Raw genomic sequence first — 21,834 nt, 5'->3', positions numbered from 1 at the left:
TTTTAGAACACCGGCTGTAGCCTCTTCCTCCTCTTACTTCTTTTTCCTCCCTTCTCCCGTTCCAGAAAAAGAAGAAATATAATCCCTTTCAGGAGAAAAGCATTTGATGATGGGATTAAAAAGAACAGCTTATTCTTCGTGGCTTCTCTCCCTATAATACCCCAAAAAAAAAATAAAATGATCACATACCACATCAGCATTATTCCGTGTTATCCTTTTGCACACGTCGGCCTCCTGCAACGTCTCTTGCCAGCTGATGATATCTGACGTGCACATTGCCATTGAAGGCCACCTGTACAATATATTACTTTAGATAAAGAAGATTATATGAAGAGAATCACTGGAGTGTACGACTCGAAGTTGAGTTTCTCTCTCTCCCTCTTTTTTTTTTTTTTTTTCCAAAATCGAAGTTAATTTGTACCTCGTCTAATTTAAATTTTCACCAGACGAATCCCCAACCGGATGAAGCAGGCTTGGGAGAGGCAAAGGACTCGGAAAAGAGATGCGAAATGGCAAAAGCTGCTTTCAAATCAATAACAATTTTTTGCGCCAATGATATAATTTTGAATGAATAATAACTATTCAAATTTGAATAATTACTATTATGAATTTAACAGTACTAATATGTTGATGTATATAAGATTTAATTGATAAATAAATATTTTTTTTGTCAAAATATAAATAAATACTAAAAAACACAAAAAATCAAGCAATGCCAACTGGCATCGTTTGACTAGTTGCTTGTAATAATAATTAGGGAAACAAACCGACCAAATTTATTACCTCCACGTGGCACCCCCCCTCTTCTCATTCTTTGCACAAAATATTTCCCTGTAAACTGGTGGAGGCAATCCCCTGATATCATCATCTCATCCTTTTTTTTAGTAGTAGAGTATTTTTCACACTGCTTAGTCATTCTCCTACGTCAAATCTTCAGTCAATCATCACTCAGTTGACTATTTATCTTGCTGCTACGGGCCGGTAAAAAGATTGGATCTCTCTAATTACTTCCGAAAATCCCATAGCTGTTTCAACCCCTCGAAGCTTCCTTAAGTATCAAACGTCCTTGCATTTGTTGTTTCTGCGCAACCAAACAATTGTACGTTTTAGGCTGCGAGTTTTTATTTTTTTTTGCTGTGAAGATCGAATATCATGGCCAAGATTAGTTATTTGGCGATGAAGACTGATCCAGCAGCGTCGGAGCTGATTGCTTCTGATTTTAAGGACCTGGGGAATGCAGCTAAAAAACTGGCTAATCATGCTATCCTGCTTGTTGGTAGCGGCCTTGGATTTGGGACTTCCTTTTTTAAGTGGCTGGCTTTCATTGCTGCCGTGTAAGCCGATTTATTGAGTGCCTTTGTTCTTTCTTGAATCTTGATCCTTATTATATTATCAAGTTGTGGTGACGGGTGACTCCAATTTTACCTTATCAATCTACTTTCAGAATCTTGCTTGTGAAGTATATTTGCTAGTGTCTTCCTCTTTTGGGGGTGCTAAGATCATTATTGAATTGGTTATAGTGTGTGTGCTCGTTCTTAAAAGATTTTGGGGTTTTTATTGGGCAGTCTTGATTTAAAGATGAATGCCAAGGGGAAATTAATTGCTATTACTCGTCAGTGGACGAAGTAGAATGCGAGAATCATTCCATCTGAGTTGATTATATTGCTTCGAGTAGGGGTTTGAGGGTGGGTTCTGGTTCAAAAAGATTAGATTGATGGACCATGGATGGTCGTTCGGCTTTTGAGATCTGGGGCAACATTTGCTCTGTTATACTAGCTTCCACTGTCGTGATCATGTTTAGTTAGTAGTGATGGCACCCCTTTATCCTCTGAATTTTAATGAGAAAATTTACAGTAGTATTCTGCAGATATTAGCCGACTGAACACATGAAGCAATATGTCCCAAAGAGAAAACAAATTAGAAAAAAAAAAACTCAAAAATTATGTTTTGAGTTTTTTTCTAATTTGTTTTATTTTGATAATCAGCACCATGCTGCCAATTCTTCTTGTCTTCAATTCCATTGCTTTTCCTCTACGACTGACTCCCCATCTTTTTGTTTCTTAAGCAAATATTTATCAAATGTTTCTATTTCTATTTTCTTGCAGTTACTTGCTGATCCTGGACCGAACCAACTGGAAGACCAATATACTTACATCGCTTTTGATCCCTTACATTTTCTTCAGTCTTCCGAATGTATTGTTCAATTTGCTTAGGTAATACTCACTTTTTCTTGTCCTAAATAATTTTATATCGACTCCTGCGGCACGATTTAAACTATCCCTGATGCAGGGGAGAAGTTGGAAAATGGATTGCTATAATTGCTGTCGTACTACGCCTCTTCTTCCCACGACGTTTTCCAGGTAGAAGAACATGCAAATGCATAACCTGGTTGTCCCTTCAATCATTTTGTTTCTACACACCTGAACATATGCAGATTCTTCAACTTAATGCATTGCGCAGACACTTAAAATGGGAAATTGTTCGAATGCAGATTGGCTAGAACTTCCTGCAGCTTTGATCCTTGTAATTGTGGTGGCTCCAAGCTTGTTCGCTGACACCATAAGAGGTGGCTGGGTTGGCATCATCATTTGTCTGATAATCGCATGCTATTTGCTTCAGGAACACATCCGAGCATCCGGTGGATTCAGAAATTCTTTCACAAAAACCCATGGCATTTCCAACACAGTAGGAATCATCCTACTGTTGGTATATCCGGTCTGGGCTTTCATTATCAAACTGCTGTGACGACTATTTGTTTTTTCGGTTTACACTTCTTGGATAGATTACCCTCTTTACGTGCGTGCGTGTTTGATTCAATTAAATCTTGTATTGAAAGACCTTGTTGTCAGCGTCCCCAACCATTTGAAACAGATCTTTAGCATGTGTGTATCTTTTTTGGTATTGGTTCTTTTTCGTCGGCAAGGCATCAGCCTGATACAATTTCATTTGGCTATGTAATTGAACTATTTGTGTAATCTTTCTGTTGAGAAAACTCGAGATTATGTGTCAACGGATGCAAGTTCAGAATGTATATTTTTCTGTTTTTCTATCACTAGCTCACCGTTGTGAAACCGGAAAAACGATTTTCCTTTACCACATTGTTGGATAGTTTTGCTGTTGCAGTCTTTATTTATCAGATGCAAAATTGCCAAAGACTAGGATGTAAAATGGCCTCTTTCGAGGGTGCACCTACATGCTTGTTAGTAATTCCAGAGGCATCAACAGATGAGTGCTTTGGCAGGAGTTCTTTTGCTCTGTTACTGAAGAAAACAACACTTCATCCGAGCCAATTCCTCCTCTCAGTTTGAGCCTTTCAATGAAAGGCAGCTGGGTAGGCCTACATGTGACAGTAAGGTGTATGTGCTTACTCTTCCGTTAAGTCTGTTTCTCTCCCACCATGAAACCTTCTTTGAAGCCTCAATCAGTTGATTCTCTCCTCCCTGTGCCTGGTCCTTGTTCGCTTTGTAGCTTTCCCTTAGTTTACTTCTTCTTCCTTTTTTCTTTTTAATAATTTTTAAAGTTTTATTTTGGTTCTTCGTTCACATAAATTGAACTCTGTTTATTCTCCTTTCATTTCCTTTGTGCCTAGTATCTAAAGAAATTCTGTCATACATAAGTGGAAATCGTCATGATGACTTCCTTGTTGGCAAAATGATGGTTAGAAATTGCTAGAACGAAGGAGAGTGAATTGTGCCACTGACAAGTAGCCAAATTATACAGTACCCAAACAGGCTTTTCTCCTATCACGCTGGATATTGGCCTGTGCAAGATAGATACATTGCATTCATCATTTTTCCCCCTTCCGGAGAAAAGAAAGACAAGTGCTTGAAGCTGCTATAACAACTTCTTCGCTAATAATGCTGATCAAAACTCTCAAGAGCAGAAGCTTTCTATCAATCACAAAAACAGAAATTCCCGCAGCTCACTGCTGGTGAGAATATGCTGCTACACTTTTGATCCCTTTCCTTCGCTGTATAGCTGATCAATGCGATCCTGCCAAGTAGAAGAAAACAGTAAGTAAATAGGTCAAAATGCACCCGCAATCGAAGTTTTACTAATAACACGTTTTGAACTTGGCAGTGCATCAATCAATAGTCTATGAATTCGATGCTGAACTTGAAGCTCTTTATCATAGGCATACCTTATAGTGCTTGAGCAGTTGTGGCCTTTTAAGTTTGAATGTTGGAGTAATGAGATCCCTCTCAAAATCAAAAGGAACGGGTTCCAAATGGACTGCTTTTAACATTTCAAATCCTCGAAGCTGAACCAGTATGACTTGGGTTATAGGTGAAATATAAACATCAGAAATAGCTTAAGGAAGAGAAAACTCAGAACCTCATGCACGTACTTGGTGTTTCTTAGCTGTGTTGTTAAGTTCATCTAAAACATATTTCCTCGCCTTTATACTATTGCAGAGGGATTTGAAGTCTCCATCTTGAAGATGTTGTACTGCCCAATCTTCAAGTGCTTTTCTCTCTGGTACCACCACAGCCACCAGGAAGGACTCAAAGCTGTTCCCGTAGACCCAAATCTATGCACCAGGCAAAAGTTAGCCAAGACTTCCAAAATGGAATATCCGATGCACTATCTACTAAGCGTTAGAGATTCGGTCAGGTATCTCTTGCACATTTCTTTAGCCAAATTTGTAATACATACACACTTGTCTGATAACTTACAGAAGTCACAAGGGGGCAACGAGAGTATGTGCTTTCAAGACTTTCCACGGCAACATATTCACCTTGAGACAACTTGAAAATGTTTTTTTTCCTGTCAATTATTTTCATTGTTCCATTGTGCTGCAACTCCCCAATATCTCCTGCAGTAATACTGAAATTTCAGTATCCATCCCAAGAGATCAACTAATGATGTTTCTGCTCAAAATGCAAACAAACGAACTAAAACAAAAGACATTCTTCCACGCTTGTGTATCTGACGGCTGGTAGCAGGTCAGACATGGCCAATGAATTTATCACTCTATCTGGAATTGCCAGAACAATTTCCCATTGGAAATCTACCAAGATAAAGTCAAAGAAAGTGCGGCCTGGAGTTGCTCTAATATATACATCTAACACTAGAAAGGTAAGTTCTGTCACTCTAAAACAGTTAAAGCACAATTTTTAGGTAAGTGTTTAGATTCCTATGGGACACATCACCATAATAAGAGATAACTCTATCCATCAGAGGTTTAGGTTTGAGAAGGTTACCAGTATGAAACCATCCATCCACAAGTACATCACTGGTAAGGTCTTGCCGCTTATGATATCCAGAAAACAAAGTTTTTCCTCTAAGACAAATTTCTCCACGTGGTACATCCGCAAGAGCATCGTATCCCAACTCGGGCACTGATTCAAGCCTTGCCTCAATGGTTGTAATTGGGACACCAACAGTTCCCATCATAGACATTACATTGGTTATGGATGTGAAACAACCACTACAACTTTCAGTGAGGCCTGAAACCAATACAAGAATGAAACTATTGACCCTCATCACTTGTATGAAGTAGAATAACATAAGAACTCAAATAGATCAAATCTTATCCTGCAATGCTTCTAAGCAATTATCCAAGTAGCGTCAAATAGAAAACTGATTGAGTAGGACTGTATTCTATCACTATTAATACCATATCCTTGTGACAAGACGCAGCAGCATGTCACCCTCAAGAATTCTTCCACATGCTTAGGCAATGGTGCAGCACCGGAGAACATAATACGAACTTTTCCACCAAACCCTTGTTTGATCTAAGTTAAAAGACTATTAGAAACTAGAAGTGAAAGAACTAAACGAACAAGGCGAAAAAGGCAAAAAAGGCAAAAAAATGCAATGAAAGCTGGGAAGGATAAAATCACTGACCTTATCAAAGACCAACTTGTCCAGGAGAGGAGCAGCTTCATCTTGTCTAAGTCCTTTTTGCAAATTCTTCAATTTGCTGTTATTAATGTCTTCTTAATTACAATAATCCAAGATGACATATCTTGTAAACAATAGAAATGCCATGACTACACACTTACTAGTCGTATGCAAAATCAAATAATATCTTCCTTATTGTACCTCCAGCTGAAATCTTTTCCATTATACCTTATCAAAAAAAATTGTCAGAACCATGTTCAGAGTGTAAGAACGGAGCATCACATAAGCATCGCAATGACTTTGTACCAGTGTATATTCTGTCATAGACTCTAGGAACTCCAGAAAACATCGTAGGCTTTAATTCCAAAAGATCATCAATCAAGTATCTGATATCCTGCAGAGTAGAAAATAACTCCCAAAGACAGTCTGTAGCAGTAGTTAACTCTTTATTGAAACCATAGATTGAAGACAATAAAAGAATCTAGATCTTACTCCTTGCCAGAATCCTATTGAACAACCCCTGTATATGCAATAGGTCTCAATGATCTGATCATATATGTGTGCTAATGGTAGAAATGAGAAATATGTGTCATCTTCTGTACCCTGCAATAAATAGAAAGTAACATACTATTCTTTTTCTGAAAATGACAGTTAAGCGAATTTCTTATTTGTAAGAAAAGGAAGAATATAGAGCTGTAATCACTGATTTGAACATATAAAAGGATAGAAAAAAAAAACAACAAAAAATTTGGGCCCAAAATCCGATTGCACTTGAAAAGACGGAAGAAAAAGAAACATATCATTAAGGGGAACATGAAGTGTTTGATTGTCAGAGTCAACCATCAAGGGATTTAAAAAAAGAGAATAATCCATGCTTATACAACTTGCACAATCAATAATGTGCTTTGTAACACAACGATCATGGAAACAGATGCCTAGTATACAACCTTGTTATTGTTCTTTGAACTTTAGAAAGTACATGAAGTGTTTTTAACGTCAGAGAAAACTCCAGTTGTCTCTACCTGATTTCAATTTATACCCTTTAACACTGCACTTTTTCACACCTTACCTTCAAACCCAATGAACATGGTAAATTGCCATGCTTATACCTGGAAAGCATGTCTCAGCTTTAAATTTCATTAATTGCAAAGAATTCTTAATTTGTAGGGAACCATATTCAACCCCCTAAGTGAAAGAATAGGGGAAGAGGGACCAGAAGGGATGGCTCCTTTAAAAACTGAGGAGTTTGGTGGTCTATAAATTAAAAAGCAAAATAGTAGGGCTGGGTTTTAAGTGGCAAGGCACAGTCTTCCACAATGATTGCGGGCATGGCAAACAGTTAACAATTTAGATATGCCATGTGTACAATTGTTTGAGTGACGGTGTACCTAGTTCCAGAACAGTTTAAGCTGAGAATTGTTTGAGTGAAGGTGTACAATTGCTTTCCAACTTTTTCAATATACAAGGTACTCTACATAATTACAACCATTGAATGGTTAACAAACCCAAAGAATTTATCACGCCCAGCTAACCTTTCTACGCAATGACATATAACGTAAGCTTCTATGCACTGTCTTGTTAATCTAGGATGCCAGGAAACAGCCAAAAATGAAATCACGCTGCTCATCTATTGAAATTTCTTTGCTGGTCAATTTTGGACCATCAACCGCCTCTGGTTGCTGAGAAAGGGCAACAGTTGGTGCCCTCCTTCAGGTATAATTTCATGCTCGCTATGCGGGTCACAGGCAAAGATCGTTGCATAATTATCAAACAACTATCAATAAGTTAAAAAGACAACCTACCACTTTATCTGTTTCCATAAGTAGTTGATGGATAGATAATACTTCTGCAATGATGGCCCCATTATTTAGGATGACTCCTTTTGGTTCTCCTGTTGTTCCACTTGTATACATTATCGTGCATATGTTTGTCTTTTGCTTGGGGGGCAGATCATGATCCGAAAAGCCCTGTAAAGATGGATTAAACAATGATTTTGCAACCATACCACACATGATAATTACAACACAAATTAGAGATTGTTATTGGTGTATGCTTACCAGCAGAGCAAATTCGTCCCAAGAAAAGCATGTCACGTTAAGTTCCTCAGCTTCTTCCTTTTGCCTGCTGGAGATCTTTCCAAAGCTGACAATGGCTTCACAAAGGAGGTAGAAATCTTACTCGGCAATAATGGTCTTAGAGAATTAACCTTTTGAAAGTAGCAAGTTAACATACTTTTTAGATGTGAGTTACACCTTGCAAGGCATTTCAATATCTGTCAGGAAAAATTCAATCAGAGGGAAGGACTAAAAGTTATTTAATGAAACAGAAATCCACCCAGAAAATTTATTTGCCAGTAAGTGAGTATCTCTCTTGTACAATCATGTCAAGGCATTTTACTTTTGAACAATTGAAGATTGCTGATAATAAAATAAAATTAAATAAAATATAAAAGCTAGTAATGTCTCTTCCTTAGCAAAAATAATATATGAGAACTATCAAAGAGAAGGGAAACACAGCTAAACAAAGAGAACTTACTGCTGGCATCTTGCTTTCTTGAACAAAAGCTATCGAAACTTCGGCATGGTTGATGATGAACTCCACTGCATTTGGACCTGCGAAAATGAAGAGCCGGGCTTAATTGATCATAAGCAACATCAATTACGAAACCATGATTTCCCAATAGCGGCATAGAAAGTAGCAACCACAATTTCAGAAAGGAAAACATACCAAGGGTATCATATAGTGGCACGTATGTGATGGCTTGGCTGCTGCAAGCCTATCAAAAAGTCGGATAGATGAGAACCCACAATAAAGAAAAGGAAAAAAGGGACTCTAAAACACTTGCAGTCACATCAAATCATGTAACAGGATTAGTAGGAAAATGTCTGAAGAATTTAGGTGTTTGGTTGAGATTGATTGTCAAACATCAAAGTTGTCGACAGCTGGTTGCACTCGAGAACTGCATGCAGCGGGTGCATAACAAATTCTAAAGCATTAAAAATGGATAAATACCTGCATTGCCATAATCCATTCGGGACAGTTAGCCCCATATATGCCACAGCGATCTCCCTAATAGTAGCAATTATGAGCAGCATATGAGCCACATTAGCATGAGCATAATCTGAGTTTTCCTTTTTACTATATATATTTATATAAAAGAAATAAATCCTGCATGTGCATGTTTTGGTGGTGTACAGCGGTACTCACAGGATTGACACCACGGCGGCGGATGGCGGAACCAATTTTAAGAGTGGTGCTGTATACCTCTTCATAGTTCAGCCACGCGTAAGAACCAGCCTGCCAATTCAACCTCAAACTTATCGTCTTTATTGTTTTATCTGTTTCTTATTTTTTTTTGAGTTTAAAAATCTCATCAAGCGCTAAAGAATGCAGGAAGAAATAGGTACCTTGCCGTCGGTGACTTGCCGGCGACCAAGCATTCGATTCTTGGCATTCTTGGTAACGGACTCACTGCAATGTCCAAAAATTGCTTCTCCGTGAGCTATGTGGTAATCAGAGTTCTATTTTCTATCCTCCAACATGGCGGCCTATTAGCTCAGCTGGTTAGAGCGTCGTGCTAATAACGCGAAGGTCGCAGGTTCGAGACCTGCATGGGCCAATCCATTTTGGAACAGTCCTCCGCCTATTTGTTTTCGTGATAGTTTGGGCCGCATTATCTTATCTTGCTCGTATATTATGCTCTCAACTCAATATTCCGACCGTAATTCAGACCGACAACAGTTGAATCTCAGTTTGACATGCCATTTGAACTTGCTCCTACAGCGAACCTTAAAGACCACAGGCTAGCAAAAGTTTTCACAACTTGCTCCTATAGATGATCTTTTCACGGCATGATTAACAAATCTTCTTTTAGCAGTTGAATTCTTTTTTTTTTTTCGTGTTGGGATTGGGGTTGGGGTTTGGGTGGTGGTGGCGGTGATGTGTGTGTGTTAGGGTAGGGGGGGGGGCAAAAATCTATCTAGAGGACTCGTAATTCCTTGCACAAATCCAAGATTTAAGTATATACTAGTGTTACTCATTGAGGCATGTATGTTTGTTGGGTGGACTTGAGTGAATGAAGAAGCATTAATATTACTAGCATGCAACAAGCAGAAATTACACTTGGTAAATGATCTGTGGTCTCTGAACAAGACGCACTTGACTAAGCAATTAATCGCCTTTTAAGTAACGTAAGCCAAACTTGTGAGAAAAAACCAATCAGATTAATTGCGCAACAATACCTGAAAAAGTCCCAGGCAGATTCCATTCCCGCCGGTATCTCCAGGAGACCATCTTTAGCATAAATGCACCTATAAACAGGCCCCGCCGATGGCATTCCGTCGACGGTGGCCGGCCGTCCTTCTTCAACCTTCACTATATACTCCGCCATTTTCAACCTCAACCTCCTGAATTGTGTAGCAAACAATCCCAAGAAACCAAGCTGCGACTTCCGCAGAGAAACTCCTGCTAAAAGGATTTTTTGTTACTATGAGTTTCTGCACGGAAAATGAGATATAGATGGATTTGGAAATTTAGTGAGTTAGTTGAGGGATTGGAGCAGCTGGAGCATTAATTTCAGCAAGACTATCACTGCTACCACTCTGCAATTACGACTATGAGTACTGTCATTACTCTAGCGACGGTGTCTGGATTTTTATTCCTCTTGGAGTCTAAAATTTTTCCTAATAAAATTATCTTAATATATTATGTATAAAATATTTTTCATTTATTTAAGTATATAGCATCTAAAAATATCAAATATTAACTTTAATTATAAAGGTATATCTATTTCATAAATATGTACCATAGTCATAAAAAAAAATTAAGACAATAAATAATTTTTAATTAAATATCTTATAATACTTTTTGAATTTTTTTGACCAAAAAAGTTAATTCAAATGTGGCTAATTCATATATATATAAATAAACTCTCATAATATAAATTAAAATTATAAAATATTTGAAAAAATTAACTTTATTTCACACATATATTTATCTATTATGAATTAAAATTTTTAAAATTTAGGGAGACTGTTGCTCCGTCAACCCCTCTTTGCTTCGTCATTGATTACTTCTTTAATGTGGGTGCATGGAAGACACGTCATCAGCTACGGCGGCCTTAATGAGCCTCAGTAACTGATCCTCGTTGTCCGGTACTGCCGCTACCGCTCCATTTACTTTGCCAATCAATACAGACAAAACTCATTTAAATGGAGTGTTAAGAAGATTTTTCAACTGCGTCTAGAATACCCCTGCCATTCTATCCAAATTTCACTCACAAGTAAAATTATTGTATTACTAGTTCTAAATCTTTTCCCAATTTTCCCCCTTTTTTTTAGCTTCTAAAAGAAAAGTGTAAAATTGATCAGGCCAATAGGTGCAAGACTTGATGGAAATTTCTCCGTATGGATTTCCCAACTGCCACGACCGGACTCATTAAATGCACTTTATAAACTGCCGTTGGATTAGCTGCAAACAGGTCACTTTCTTCCTGCTATTTTCCTTCTTCTTTTTTTCCCTTTTGTGGGATGTCCTTCCTTTATGCATTACTGCTTTTGTTTTTTTTTTTTTGTCTTCGTTATGAGGATCAAGAACTAAATTATTGCCTGAAGCCTTGCATCATTTATTATTACTGAGGTGATACTATTTCCATCCTACTTTGATAGTCTCGTATAGTTTAAGAAAAATTAGCTAATTTTGTTGAAAAAATAAATCTCGTCTAATGCTTGTCTAAAATATCCTCACTTTGGTATCAGAAATATCATTAATCACTCCACTTTTACATTAATTAGAACAATACTGATGGTATATTTTTTTCAAAAAATATTTTTCTAGATAACCTCCTATCCAATTTCAGCCACTTAGCCGCCCAATCCACCCATCTGCCACTAAGCTTTTGGAACTGTTCTACTTGTGACGGAAACTGGATAAATTCCTCCTATGGCAATCATAAGTGACCTTGATTGGACCATCCACGCAAGTAGATTGCAAATGAATCGAACCGCTCACAAGCACCTCGAGTTCAAATTTGATTCGAGTTCGGCCAACATCGACCTCGAATCGAACTCAAGTTAATCAAGTCAAACTCGAAGTCGAATTCGAAGATATTCAACTTATTAGCTCGCGAGCTGACTCGATTATGTTTATTTGTTTATTTTACTAATAAAATTACATATATATTTCTAATATTTTATTATTTATTAAAAATTTATTATTTTATTTATTTTTAAAAATAAAAATATTTATTTATTTTTATTTTTTTAAAATCAAGTTCGAGTTAGAATTCGACTCAAATTTGAGTCGAGCTCGAACTTGAGCTTTACATTTTGAATCCGTCGAATTCGAGTTCGAGTTCGCGTTCGAGTTTAAACTTCATAAAATTAAGTTAAGAGTCAGCTTGATTAGGTTAAAATTCAACTCGATTCGACTCGTTTGTACCGTTATACGTAACCGAACCTACTGGAAGGTAGAAATTCGGCCTACTCCTGATCATTCCCTTGACTCAATGTAAGTGTGGACAGAATTTAGAGTTGGATGACTTTAGTCAACTAACTTCGTGGGTTGGATTTCCTTAACTGAAGATTGAATCAGGGAAGCTCAAGCTCTAGGAAGTAGGAAGTATTCCATGAGTTCACTAATTATGGCAATCACCATATCATGTGCTAATTAAGGATAGCAAGCTATTTATTACCACATTTGATCAGCCTTTAACTCCTTCAATATACATGCACATACTATTTTTCTTTTTTTTAAAAGTACTTTCATGTATATACTTTAGTAGAAGAGTCTATCTGGGGAAGAGAAAGGTTGAGTTGAACTGTAAGGTGAGAGTTATTATAAGTAGATCTTCCAAAACCTCCCGCCTAAAAAAAAAAAAGAAGTTTGTCTAACGATAATGGGCACATCGTTAATATATACTCCAGGTATTAGATTTTTTTAAAAAAAATAAGATTAATCAGAGTAAATGCAAGAACGAGTAATAAATTCTTCAAAGATAAGATTAATTAGAAAAAAGAAATAAATATAAGGACAGGTAATAATTGTTAATATACACTTAAGTTAGGTGGGATTTATGAGTGTTCAATAAGCACACAAAAAACCCTATTAAAATACTTTAGCATGTATGATATCTATTTTTCTTAATAAATCCAATTTATTTTTCATAGTTTCATGACACTGAGCGGTTTTGGATGGGAGTTTTTGTGTATGTATATACATATATATGTGTGTGTGTGTGTGTGAGAGAGAGAGAGAGAGAGAGAGAAAGAGAGAGAAATAATTGTCTCAAGAGAATATTTCAAACATTCTGCCTGTTTGGAAGCTAGGTTTTTGGACAAGTTTTTTACCTACTAGTTTTTTAACAACTTTTGCTACAGGAATCCCAAAAAATTTCTCAAAGTTTTTTACCTACACACTTAAAATATCACAAAAAAAAAAATTCCCTTCCCCTTCTTCTTCTTCTTCTTCCTCCCCCACCCCAACCCACCACCACTTTCGTCGCCAGCCACCACCTCCGCCGCCGGTTCCGGGGCCGATCACCTCTTCCGGTGCCGGTCTTCATTTTTTTTGCCCTTTTTCCTCTCTTTTCCTCTCCTGCCATCCTCCCCTCTGTCTTTTTTTTTTCTCTCTGCGTCTCCCCTACTCCTTCCCTACCACCCTTCCCCTCTGGCCGATCTGGTAGCTAGACCAAATCACACGGGGGAGGGTGAGGGTGAGGGTGAGGGTGAGGGTGAGGGTGAGGGTGGCGGAGGAAGGGGAGAAGGGGGGAGAAGGAAAATTGCCCAAATAAAAAAATTTCATTTCGCTGTTTCATCTGCCGGCAAGAGCAAGGAGAGGAGACGGGAGGAGAGGGAGAGGGAAAATGTGAAAAAAAGAAAGGGGCAGAGGGGGATGGGGCAGTGGGGATGGCGAGGGAGAGGGAGGAAAGGGATGGTGGGCATAAGGGGGTGGCGGGTAGAGGGGGGAGGAAACGGCGAAGTGGGAGGGGGGTGGCGGGAGAGAGGGGAGGAAAGGGGTGGCGGGGGAGGGAGAGGGAGGGGGAGAGGAGAAAAGGAAAAAAAACAAGAAGAAGAGAGGTGGTGCTGGCGGAGGTGCTGGAGGTGGGAGGCAGAGGTAACGGGGAAGGGGAAGGGCGGGAGGAAGGAAGAAGAAGAAGAAGAAGAGAGGAAAGAAAAGAAAAAGGAAAGAAAGAAAAAAAAAGAAAGAGAAAAAGAAAGAAAACAAAGAAAAGGAAAAAAAAAAATTTCACCTTACAAAAACTTCTACAAAATTTTTCACATTACAAAAACTTCTATAAAAAAGTTTTTCATCTTGCAAAAACTTCTACAAAAATTTTTCAAAAACTTCTACAATGCACTATAGTACAGTTTTATACAAACTTTCAAAAAATTCAGGTTCCAAACATGCTACATTATTATTCTAGAAAAACACTAGACTGGTAATCCAAACTCTAATAAAAGAAGCAACTCATAATTTTGAATTGCGAGAGCGATGAGTGGCTCTCAACCAACGTGCTTTCTCAACTCGGTTGAATATAGTGAACGCAACACTCAGTTATCAGAGTCCCTCTTTTGTCTGCACATAAACAACGTACAATTGTTTCTGATAATTTGACATCGGTGCATGCCATGTTCATACAAAACGTCAATGAGATATGTTAAAACGATGACGGAGTATTAACAGAACTTGCTTGTGTAAGAACACCTATCATAGAGCAATGTTTTTAGTTTTCCTTGTTAATTTTATTTTGTTTTTGCACACGAGCCCAGCTGATGCGCCAGTCTCCAACTTCCCAGTTCCCACCAGACTTGCATTTGCATATTCAGGATTTGTTTCGCTAGAGTGGGCACGTACCTAGTATGCGTTCATTGTAGTAGTATATTTTAACATATACTACCACTTATGTGATTAGATAGAGTATAAACAACTTCTACCCTTTCCGGAAAAAAAAAAAAATTAGATAGAGTATAAACATAAATACTGGGGATAATATCAGAAACCGCCCCTGAGATTTCTCCTAATATCACTTGACACTTTTGACTTTTTGAAAATATCACATACCACCCCTAGTAATTGTAAAAAGACTATATATTAATCCTTACTTGATACATAATTAGCATATCAAATAAATGAAATTCAAAAAATAAAATGAAAAAAGAAACAAGAGTCACTTTGTTCTCTCTCTTTTTTTCAACATTCTCTCTTACTCGTTTTTTTTTTGGATGACCAGCTGATTTTTTATTTATAAATTATAGTATATTGAATTTTATTTATATTATGCATTTTGTGATTGTAATAGAATAGGGTATGATTTCTTTGTTTATTTTGTGATTGCAATAGAATAGGGTATGATTTCTTTGTTTATGTTCTGTTTTTTGTTTCTTTGTATATTTTAATATGATTTAAAGGTTTGGATGCGGACTGAGAAAAAGTTGAAAAAAAATAGATTCATAAGAAATCGATTTTGAATATATAAAATTAAATTGGTGCTAGTGTATTTCTTTACAAATATATTTTTTATTTATTTAAATTTATATTTTTATGGACTATAGTATTGTAATACGGTAGTACCACTAGATATTATTTTTTGGGTGATAATTTTCTTGAAATAAATAAAGTAGCTTAGGAGTATTTTTATTTAGAAAGCAAAAGGGTAGTTTAGGATGTTTCAAAATTTTGTTGCACAAATAACAAAAATAAGGAAGGTAAGTGATATTTTTAAAACTTTAGAAATACTATGTGATATTAAAAGAAATCTCAGGGGAGGTTTATGATATTATCGCTAAATAGGTTTTGGAAGCATCGAAGGCTGGTCTGATCGTAGTAAATAAGGACTAAGGACTAAGGGGACGGACGGCATCTTTCATTAAATTAAAATTCCAACACAGCAGCATTATCCTTGTCATTAAAAGCCAACGATTTTGCAATTATTTAAAATTTTATCTATTTCAGTGATACCGTAAACGTTATCGCGGTGTTGAATATATGATAAAATAAATACTAGTAGTGAGCGTACGTGTCAAGATCAATAATGAACCAATGGAATGGAACCCCTTTGGTCAGTAAAATGATCAAAACTCTTTTAATGCTTCTACTACATTCTCATTTCCATACTTTTGTATGCAAAGTTTTGATAAAATAGTTGGTAAATGATTCAGCAATTTGATGTGACAACACATTATTAATATTATTATTATTTCGCGTGCTTAAATCACGGATAGACCATAATACTTTTTTTTTTTTTTTAGTATAGGTAGGAGAACTCGAATTCGAGACCTCTTGTTTACACTCTCTCCTTCCGTATCACCTAGAGCTGTTAATCGAGACGAGTATTTGGCTGCCGAGCTCGACTCGAGTTTAATTCGAGCCGAGCTCGACTCGAGCTCGTTAGGAAAACGAGCTTTAAAATGTGCTCGAACTCGACTCGTTAAATGTACATGTGGCTCGAGCTCGAGCTCGAGCTCGGACTCGACTCGTTTATCACAAACGAGTCGAGCTTCACGAGCTCGAGCTCGAGCAAATTAACCTTAATAAAAACCTATAATTTTTAATTTTTATAATTTTGATTTCTAAAATGACAAATATGCCCTTCATTAACGAGGTCTAACGAACTATTCGAGTATCAAACGAGCCGAGCTTACTCGACTCGTTAACTAAATGAGCATGTTTCGAGCTCGAGCTCGATTCGTTAACCAACATTAACGAGCCGAGCTCGAGCCTTAACGAGTCGAGCTCTAACGAGCTTTCGAACTACTCGATTGACTTAACAGCTCTTGTACCACCCAACTCATCTCCCACCCGGATAGACCTCAATATTCCTAGTAGTAGTTTTTTTCCCTTTTTCTTCTGGTGATGTTCAATTAATCGGGTTTACCTCAATCTTGTGCCTTAATGAAAATTTCATGGCTAATTTTTCCGCTGTAGGAAGTTGTGTGAACTACTACACATTTTTGAGCTTCAAACAAATATTCATGACGGATGGGTGTAGGAGTAACCCTCACCAGAAAATTTCCACTTCCAACACCAGAAAATTTCCACTTCCAAGTTTTTTTGGCATCGGAGGGGTTACATCAAACATGGGGGAGCTACCTCTCCGAATTAAACCAAGGAACATTTTGATTGAGAAATAAGTAAGAACCAAACCAAGGGCATAAGGACAGAGAAGCGTGACTTAAAAAGATGAATTTTTGAAAGGACAGGAGTGAACAATTTTATGATAAAGACCCGTAATGAACCATCCCACAGGAAGGGCGGGCGGGCGGGCGGGCGTGTAGTAAAGTATTGCTCACACTTTTGTGCCCATCGTGGTCTACTAAACAACAGAAAACGGACCTATGTGACAATCTCAACAAGTTACTCGAGAACATCATCATTTGGAAATGATACCACTACGATCACTAATAAATATTCCGTAATACTGCATTACCCCCCCCCCCCCCTCTTTCTTTTTCTAACCCAAAAATAAAAAATAAAATAAAAAGTGACAGAGCTTGTGGAAAATCTAATCATTGCAAAAAAAAAGAAAAAAGAAAAAAGGGCAGCTGGTTTCATATTCTTTTTTGGCTTTCCCTTTTTTATGTGTTCACTTACCCTTTTTTTTGTTTTTTGGTTCTCTTCATTTGTTGATGAGACAAATATTATTGTCGTTGGTGGTTCAACACGTACTAGGAGATTATTTTGGGATAAATTTTTTGAAAGAAAAAAATATCATAATATTTTTATGCTGTGACCTATGTAAAATTTTTAAAAAAATTAAAAAATATGTTTATAATACAAACAAATAAAATTACTCAAACAATAAACTATCCATACAAAATCTCTTTCATCTGTTGAGCAGAAAATACAAAAGGCAAAACATGGGCCATTTCATTTCTAACAGATCGGTGCATTAATGTGAAGGAGATAGCAAGAAAGCATCGAACCCTATCCTCCCAACAAAAACAGAAAGAAAAGACCACCGCCACCGTCCACTACCACTGCAGTCCATTTCGCTGTTATCACAACAGTCGACTAGTAAGTGGAGTGGTACTTTCTCCCTCACTTCCATCCTCCTATTATCATCAGTCATCAGTCATCAGTCATCAATCAAAGTGAACAAGCAGATTCTCTTTTTCCCAAATCAAAACCCAAAAAAAAAAATAAAAAGAGTAGATTCATTCAGAAGACCCCATCCCCAAAAGTAAAAAATGCAATTAATGATCACTTCTCCCCACTGATCATAAAAGAATCATAATAGTCCCGGTCTACACCACTCCTCAGTCCTCCCATCCCATTTCTTACTGCACCGCTTGAAAGGGGCTGCCAAACTAGTTAAACTAAAAGATCAAATGAACCCAAAAAAAAAAAAAAAAAAGGGGAAAAGGAGAGCCCCGCGCCATTGCATTTGTATCGCGTAGTGTAAACTGTAGTAAGCCGAGGAGGTAGATGTGGACCTCTACATTTCTTCCCTCTCTATCTCTCTCTCCTCCTCTCCCTCTCACAGTGATAGTGGCAACTGGCAAGGCAAGTGGTGGTGGTGGTGGTGGTGGTACTATGTCGTCAATTCAAACAATTAATGCCGTCTCGAATTCCACCGCACCTTCCAATTAATAGCCCTCAGCTGCAGCAGGACGCAGAAGTTTTAATGCCCTTCTTCTCATTTAATTCCCCCCCGCATTATTAGACCCGCAACCACCCCCCAGCTTCCTCCTCCCCCACTCCCTTCTCAAATTCAATTATGCACGCTCGCCCACAACATGTCCTCCATCTCCGACCGTCCGATCCCCGCCCGTGCAGTACCCGTCGTCTTTGTCATCCTCATCAGCATCATCGTACCATCATTAATTTCCCCCCAACAATTATTAACTCCTCCACGTGTCCATCATCTTCACCGTTTGCTATATCTGTCCGGTGACAGCAAAGCTTCTGGATCACCGCTTCTCTGCCTGCTCGACGAGAAAAACCCCCCCGCCGCCCCACCCGACGTTCTCATGAACATTGGGCTCGCAAACGACTTGCTGCTCCGCCTTGATGACCCACCTCCTCCGCCTGATGCTGCTGAACCCCCGAATCTCACGCTCGACTCCGACAGTGGATAGAAGCTCCCCCCAACTCCTCCTCCTCCTCCTCCGCCGCCGCCACCACGCCGTCGGAAAAATGGAGATTTCATGTTCATGCCTCTGTAGTATCGGAATGAGAAGACTCTGGACTTGGTCAACGAACTAAAGGGCGACGGCCGTTTGCTCCAGAAGCTTCCGACTCCTCCCCTCCGGTAACGCCATGGAGACGCCGTCACCGGCTCCAGAACCAGCCTCTCCGACCCTAAATTACGTTCGAAGCCGAATGAATACGACCGCTTCAACAGAAAATCGCGGCCGTTGAATTGGTCCTCCGATGATTGAGTGTTATTAATCCTTGGAGAGGGCTCCTGTGTAATCTCCTCGACGGTGGTTGACTCGGATTCCTCCGGTTGAATCTCCGCCAGCGGCTCTAAGATTGTGCTCTCCATCATCATGTCATCTAAGCTGGGCCTGATTCTGGCAGCCATGACCGGAACGAAAGGTGACTCGGGCCGGAATATCCCGGCGCGACACAAGGGACAGTTGGCGTGGGATTTTAACCATATATCAATGCAATCAACGTGAAAAGCGTGGGAACAAACCGGAAGGGTTCGCACGTAATCGTTCTCTTCGAATTCCAATAAGCAGACTGCGCAGTCGTGGACGCTGCTCTTTCTGGCGTGGACAGAGAGCGGTATCGTCTTGATCGCGGAGTCGTCAAGTCCGTATGGAGAGAAGACGTGGAAGGCATCGGATGGGTCGAAAGGATAAGGAGGGGACTCGATGTTGCTGGCGGAGGAGGAGGGGACGTAACGGCGGCGGCGTCGGCGGCGTCGGTAGAGGCGGTGGAGGCGGAGGAAGTGGCGGGAGATGACCCTTGAGTAGGTGATGATGACGAAAGCGGTGGCAATGATGACAACCATGGCTATCAATGGCGGGCTGAACTCCACAGGTAACTTAGACGGAGATGATGAGGAAGATGGTGAAGATGGTGGTGTTTTTGTTGTTGCTGATGATGATGAAGACGTGGACGAGGAGGGAAGAAAGGCAGCGGTATGAGAAGATGGAACCCTGCTGTGAGGAGACGGAACAGGAGCAGGATCTGGAGAAGGAGCTAATGGGTGGATGCGCATGGTGAGAAGCTGAGAGGGGAAATTGTGGTGGCGGTCGTGATGGGCAAGTGGCGGTGGTGGAGTCAGGAGTGAGTGAGAAAGGGTTCAAGTTTTCGTGTTTTACTACAAAAAATAGGCATTAAGTGGGTTGACTGGGAGGGTGTAAGAAGAAATCGCACTTGGAAAGAAAGGGAAACTAGGAAGGCCGGGTCAGGGTGGCGCTGGCTGGCTGGACAAGTGAAAGAGGAGAGCTTTTTCGTTTGTTGTTGGGTGGTTGTATTTCTTTCTTTGGCTTTGGCTTTGGCTTTGGCTTTGGCTTTGGCTTTGTATGCGACTATGTGCGTGGATGTATGACCGGCGACTTCGTTGTTACTAGTTACTATCTGTCTGTCTGACCAAAATTTGGGTTCTTTTGCTGCTGCTGCCGCTAAACCCCAAATGCCACATCAGCTTTTGTGAATTTAATGCACTCAAGACTACAACCACTTATATAACAGAGTAAATGACAAAAATCTGATTAAATTATTTAAAATGACACAATCTGATCTCTAAACTTCTTTTATCAAAAAGATCATTCAACTTTTTAAAATGGGGCTTTTAGATCATATCAACTACTTTAGCCACCTGGTTCGATCCCGGGCAGCAACCCAGTTGTTATCTTTTTCAACATCGGTCGGGCTCGCTCTGCTAGAGTGTTGTGGGATTAGTCGGGTGTAGATCCGGATACCCACAATGATGATAAAAAAAAAAAACTACTTTAGCCAATAAATTAATTATAAAAAAAAACACACATTTGACTTCTTGTAATAGATTTTTAGGGGCAAAAATGTCCTAAAATTCAAGTTATTTCTGGTTGATTTAGTAGAGAATGACCTTAAAGGCTAGTTTCGAAGAGGTGAATGCTATTTTTTTTTTTGTTTTGATTATCAGATTGTGTCATTTTAGATAGTTTAGTCATTATTCTCGCTCGAAATTCACTCTGTATAGTAATAGTAAATATTTCGTTCTCTAATTATTTTTCCTCTGCAATATTGCAGCGTGGATGCTGGTGCTATTATGCGGCGTTGCTGCTATTTGACATGAACTTCTGTGTATCACTTCCAGTTTGAAGTCTTTCGTACACATCTGCTCATTTAATTTTGTTATTTTTTAAATTTTGGTAGGAATGAGAGAGTAGTGTCAACATCTACATGAACGAACGCAGTTTACTAGGGTCTTTCTGAGCTAGCCCCTAAAATGTCTGCCAAAAAAAAAAAAAAGCGTTGATCGCAAAAGGTCATGAAGTAGTATTAATTGCCAGGAAATCGGCACATCTGCTCCCTTGGCGTTAAAATCGTGACATGAGTACCTTCGGAATAAGTCTTAGAACTTGTTACCAAAACCAATATGTGACTGTGAGGAGGCACTTGGTTCTTATATTGTTGAACAAGTCCAATGCTATTTAAGAGTCGGACCCCGGGGCGCCTTTCTCGTTTGCAAGTTGATGACCAACTCTAATGTAATTTGCTTATAGCTTTGATTAAGTTGTTTGCAAATCCTGTGACTGTGATAATTAATCCATCTCATTAATATGTGATCGCTTGTACTTTGCAGTACTCCCCCCTCTAGTGTTAATGGTATTTCAGTGCTACAACAATTTTCATCTAGAATACTATTGTAAAAAATGCACCTTTTGATTGTGATTTTTACGCAATGTCAATGCATACACTAATAGATTTAGATGACACATATAAAATTTGGTATTTAAATTTAAATTTAAATGATATGACATGCATCTAGACCCGTCTGTATATACAATGACAGTACAAAAAAGATTAATTCTTTCCGTATTTAATTAG

General features: G+C 38.7%; 3 protein-coding genes and 1 non-coding gene across 4 annotated transcripts; 2 read left to right on the top strand and 2 right to left on the bottom strand.

The window, feature by feature from the left end:
• The first annotated feature begins 864 nt into the window (after positions 1-864).
• LOC113760493 (cold-regulated 413 plasma membrane protein 2-like) lies at positions 865-3,055 on the top strand. Its single transcript, XM_027303096.1, has 4 exons — positions 865-1,334; positions 2,106-2,213; positions 2,290-2,360; positions 2,492-3,055. Exons 1-4 carry the CDS (start codon positions 1,153-1,155, stop codon positions 2,743-2,745), a joined length of 615 nt encoding a protein of 204 aa, XP_027158897.1. The 5' UTR covers positions 865-1,152; the 3' UTR covers positions 2,746-3,055.
• Positions 3,056-3,640: 585 nt separating this feature from the next.
• Positions 3,641-10,365, bottom strand: LOC113760574 (long chain acyl-CoA synthetase 2). The gene is made up of 19 exons (XM_027303207.1): positions 10,089-10,365; positions 9,255-9,318; positions 9,055-9,144; positions 8,860-8,916; positions 8,575-8,623; positions 8,383-8,459; positions 8,080-8,119; positions 7,905-7,999; positions 7,650-7,814; positions 6,340-6,450; positions 6,154-6,241; positions 6,009-6,075; positions 5,851-5,926; positions 5,621-5,738; positions 5,205-5,450; positions 4,677-4,816; positions 4,349-4,531; positions 4,142-4,261; positions 3,641-3,993 (listed from the first exon to the last, which is right to left on the bottom strand). Exons 1-19 carry the CDS (start codon positions 10,235-10,237, stop codon positions 3,946-3,948), a joined length of 1,983 nt encoding a protein of 660 aa, XP_027159008.1. The 5' UTR covers positions 10,238-10,365; the 3' UTR covers positions 3,641-3,945.
• Positions 9,393-9,466, top strand: TRNAI-AAU. Its single transcript has one exon. It is a non-coding gene; the product is annotated as a tRNA-Ile (tRNA).
• A 7,322-nt stretch (positions 10,366-17,687) lies between the features above and the next one.
• Positions 17,688-20,737, bottom strand: LOC113763480 (RING-H2 finger protein ATL65). The gene has a single exon (XM_027307308.1). The coding sequence runs from the start codon at positions 20,015-20,017 to the stop codon at positions 18,713-18,715; it is 1,305 nt and encodes a 434-aa protein (XP_027163109.1). The 5' UTR covers positions 20,018-20,737; the 3' UTR covers positions 17,688-18,712.
• Positions 20,738-21,834: the final 1,097 nt, after the last annotated feature.

The sequence above is a fragment of the Coffea eugenioides genome, chromosome 2, assembly GCF_003713205.1.
Source record: "Coffea eugenioides isolate CCC68of chromosome 2, Ceug_1.0, whole genome shotgun sequence".
NCBI lineage: Eukaryota > Viridiplantae > Streptophyta > Magnoliopsida > Gentianales > Rubiaceae > Coffea > Coffea eugenioides.
Note: the sequence above shows the minus strand (reverse complement) of the source record. Positions and strands in the feature narration are given on the sequence as shown.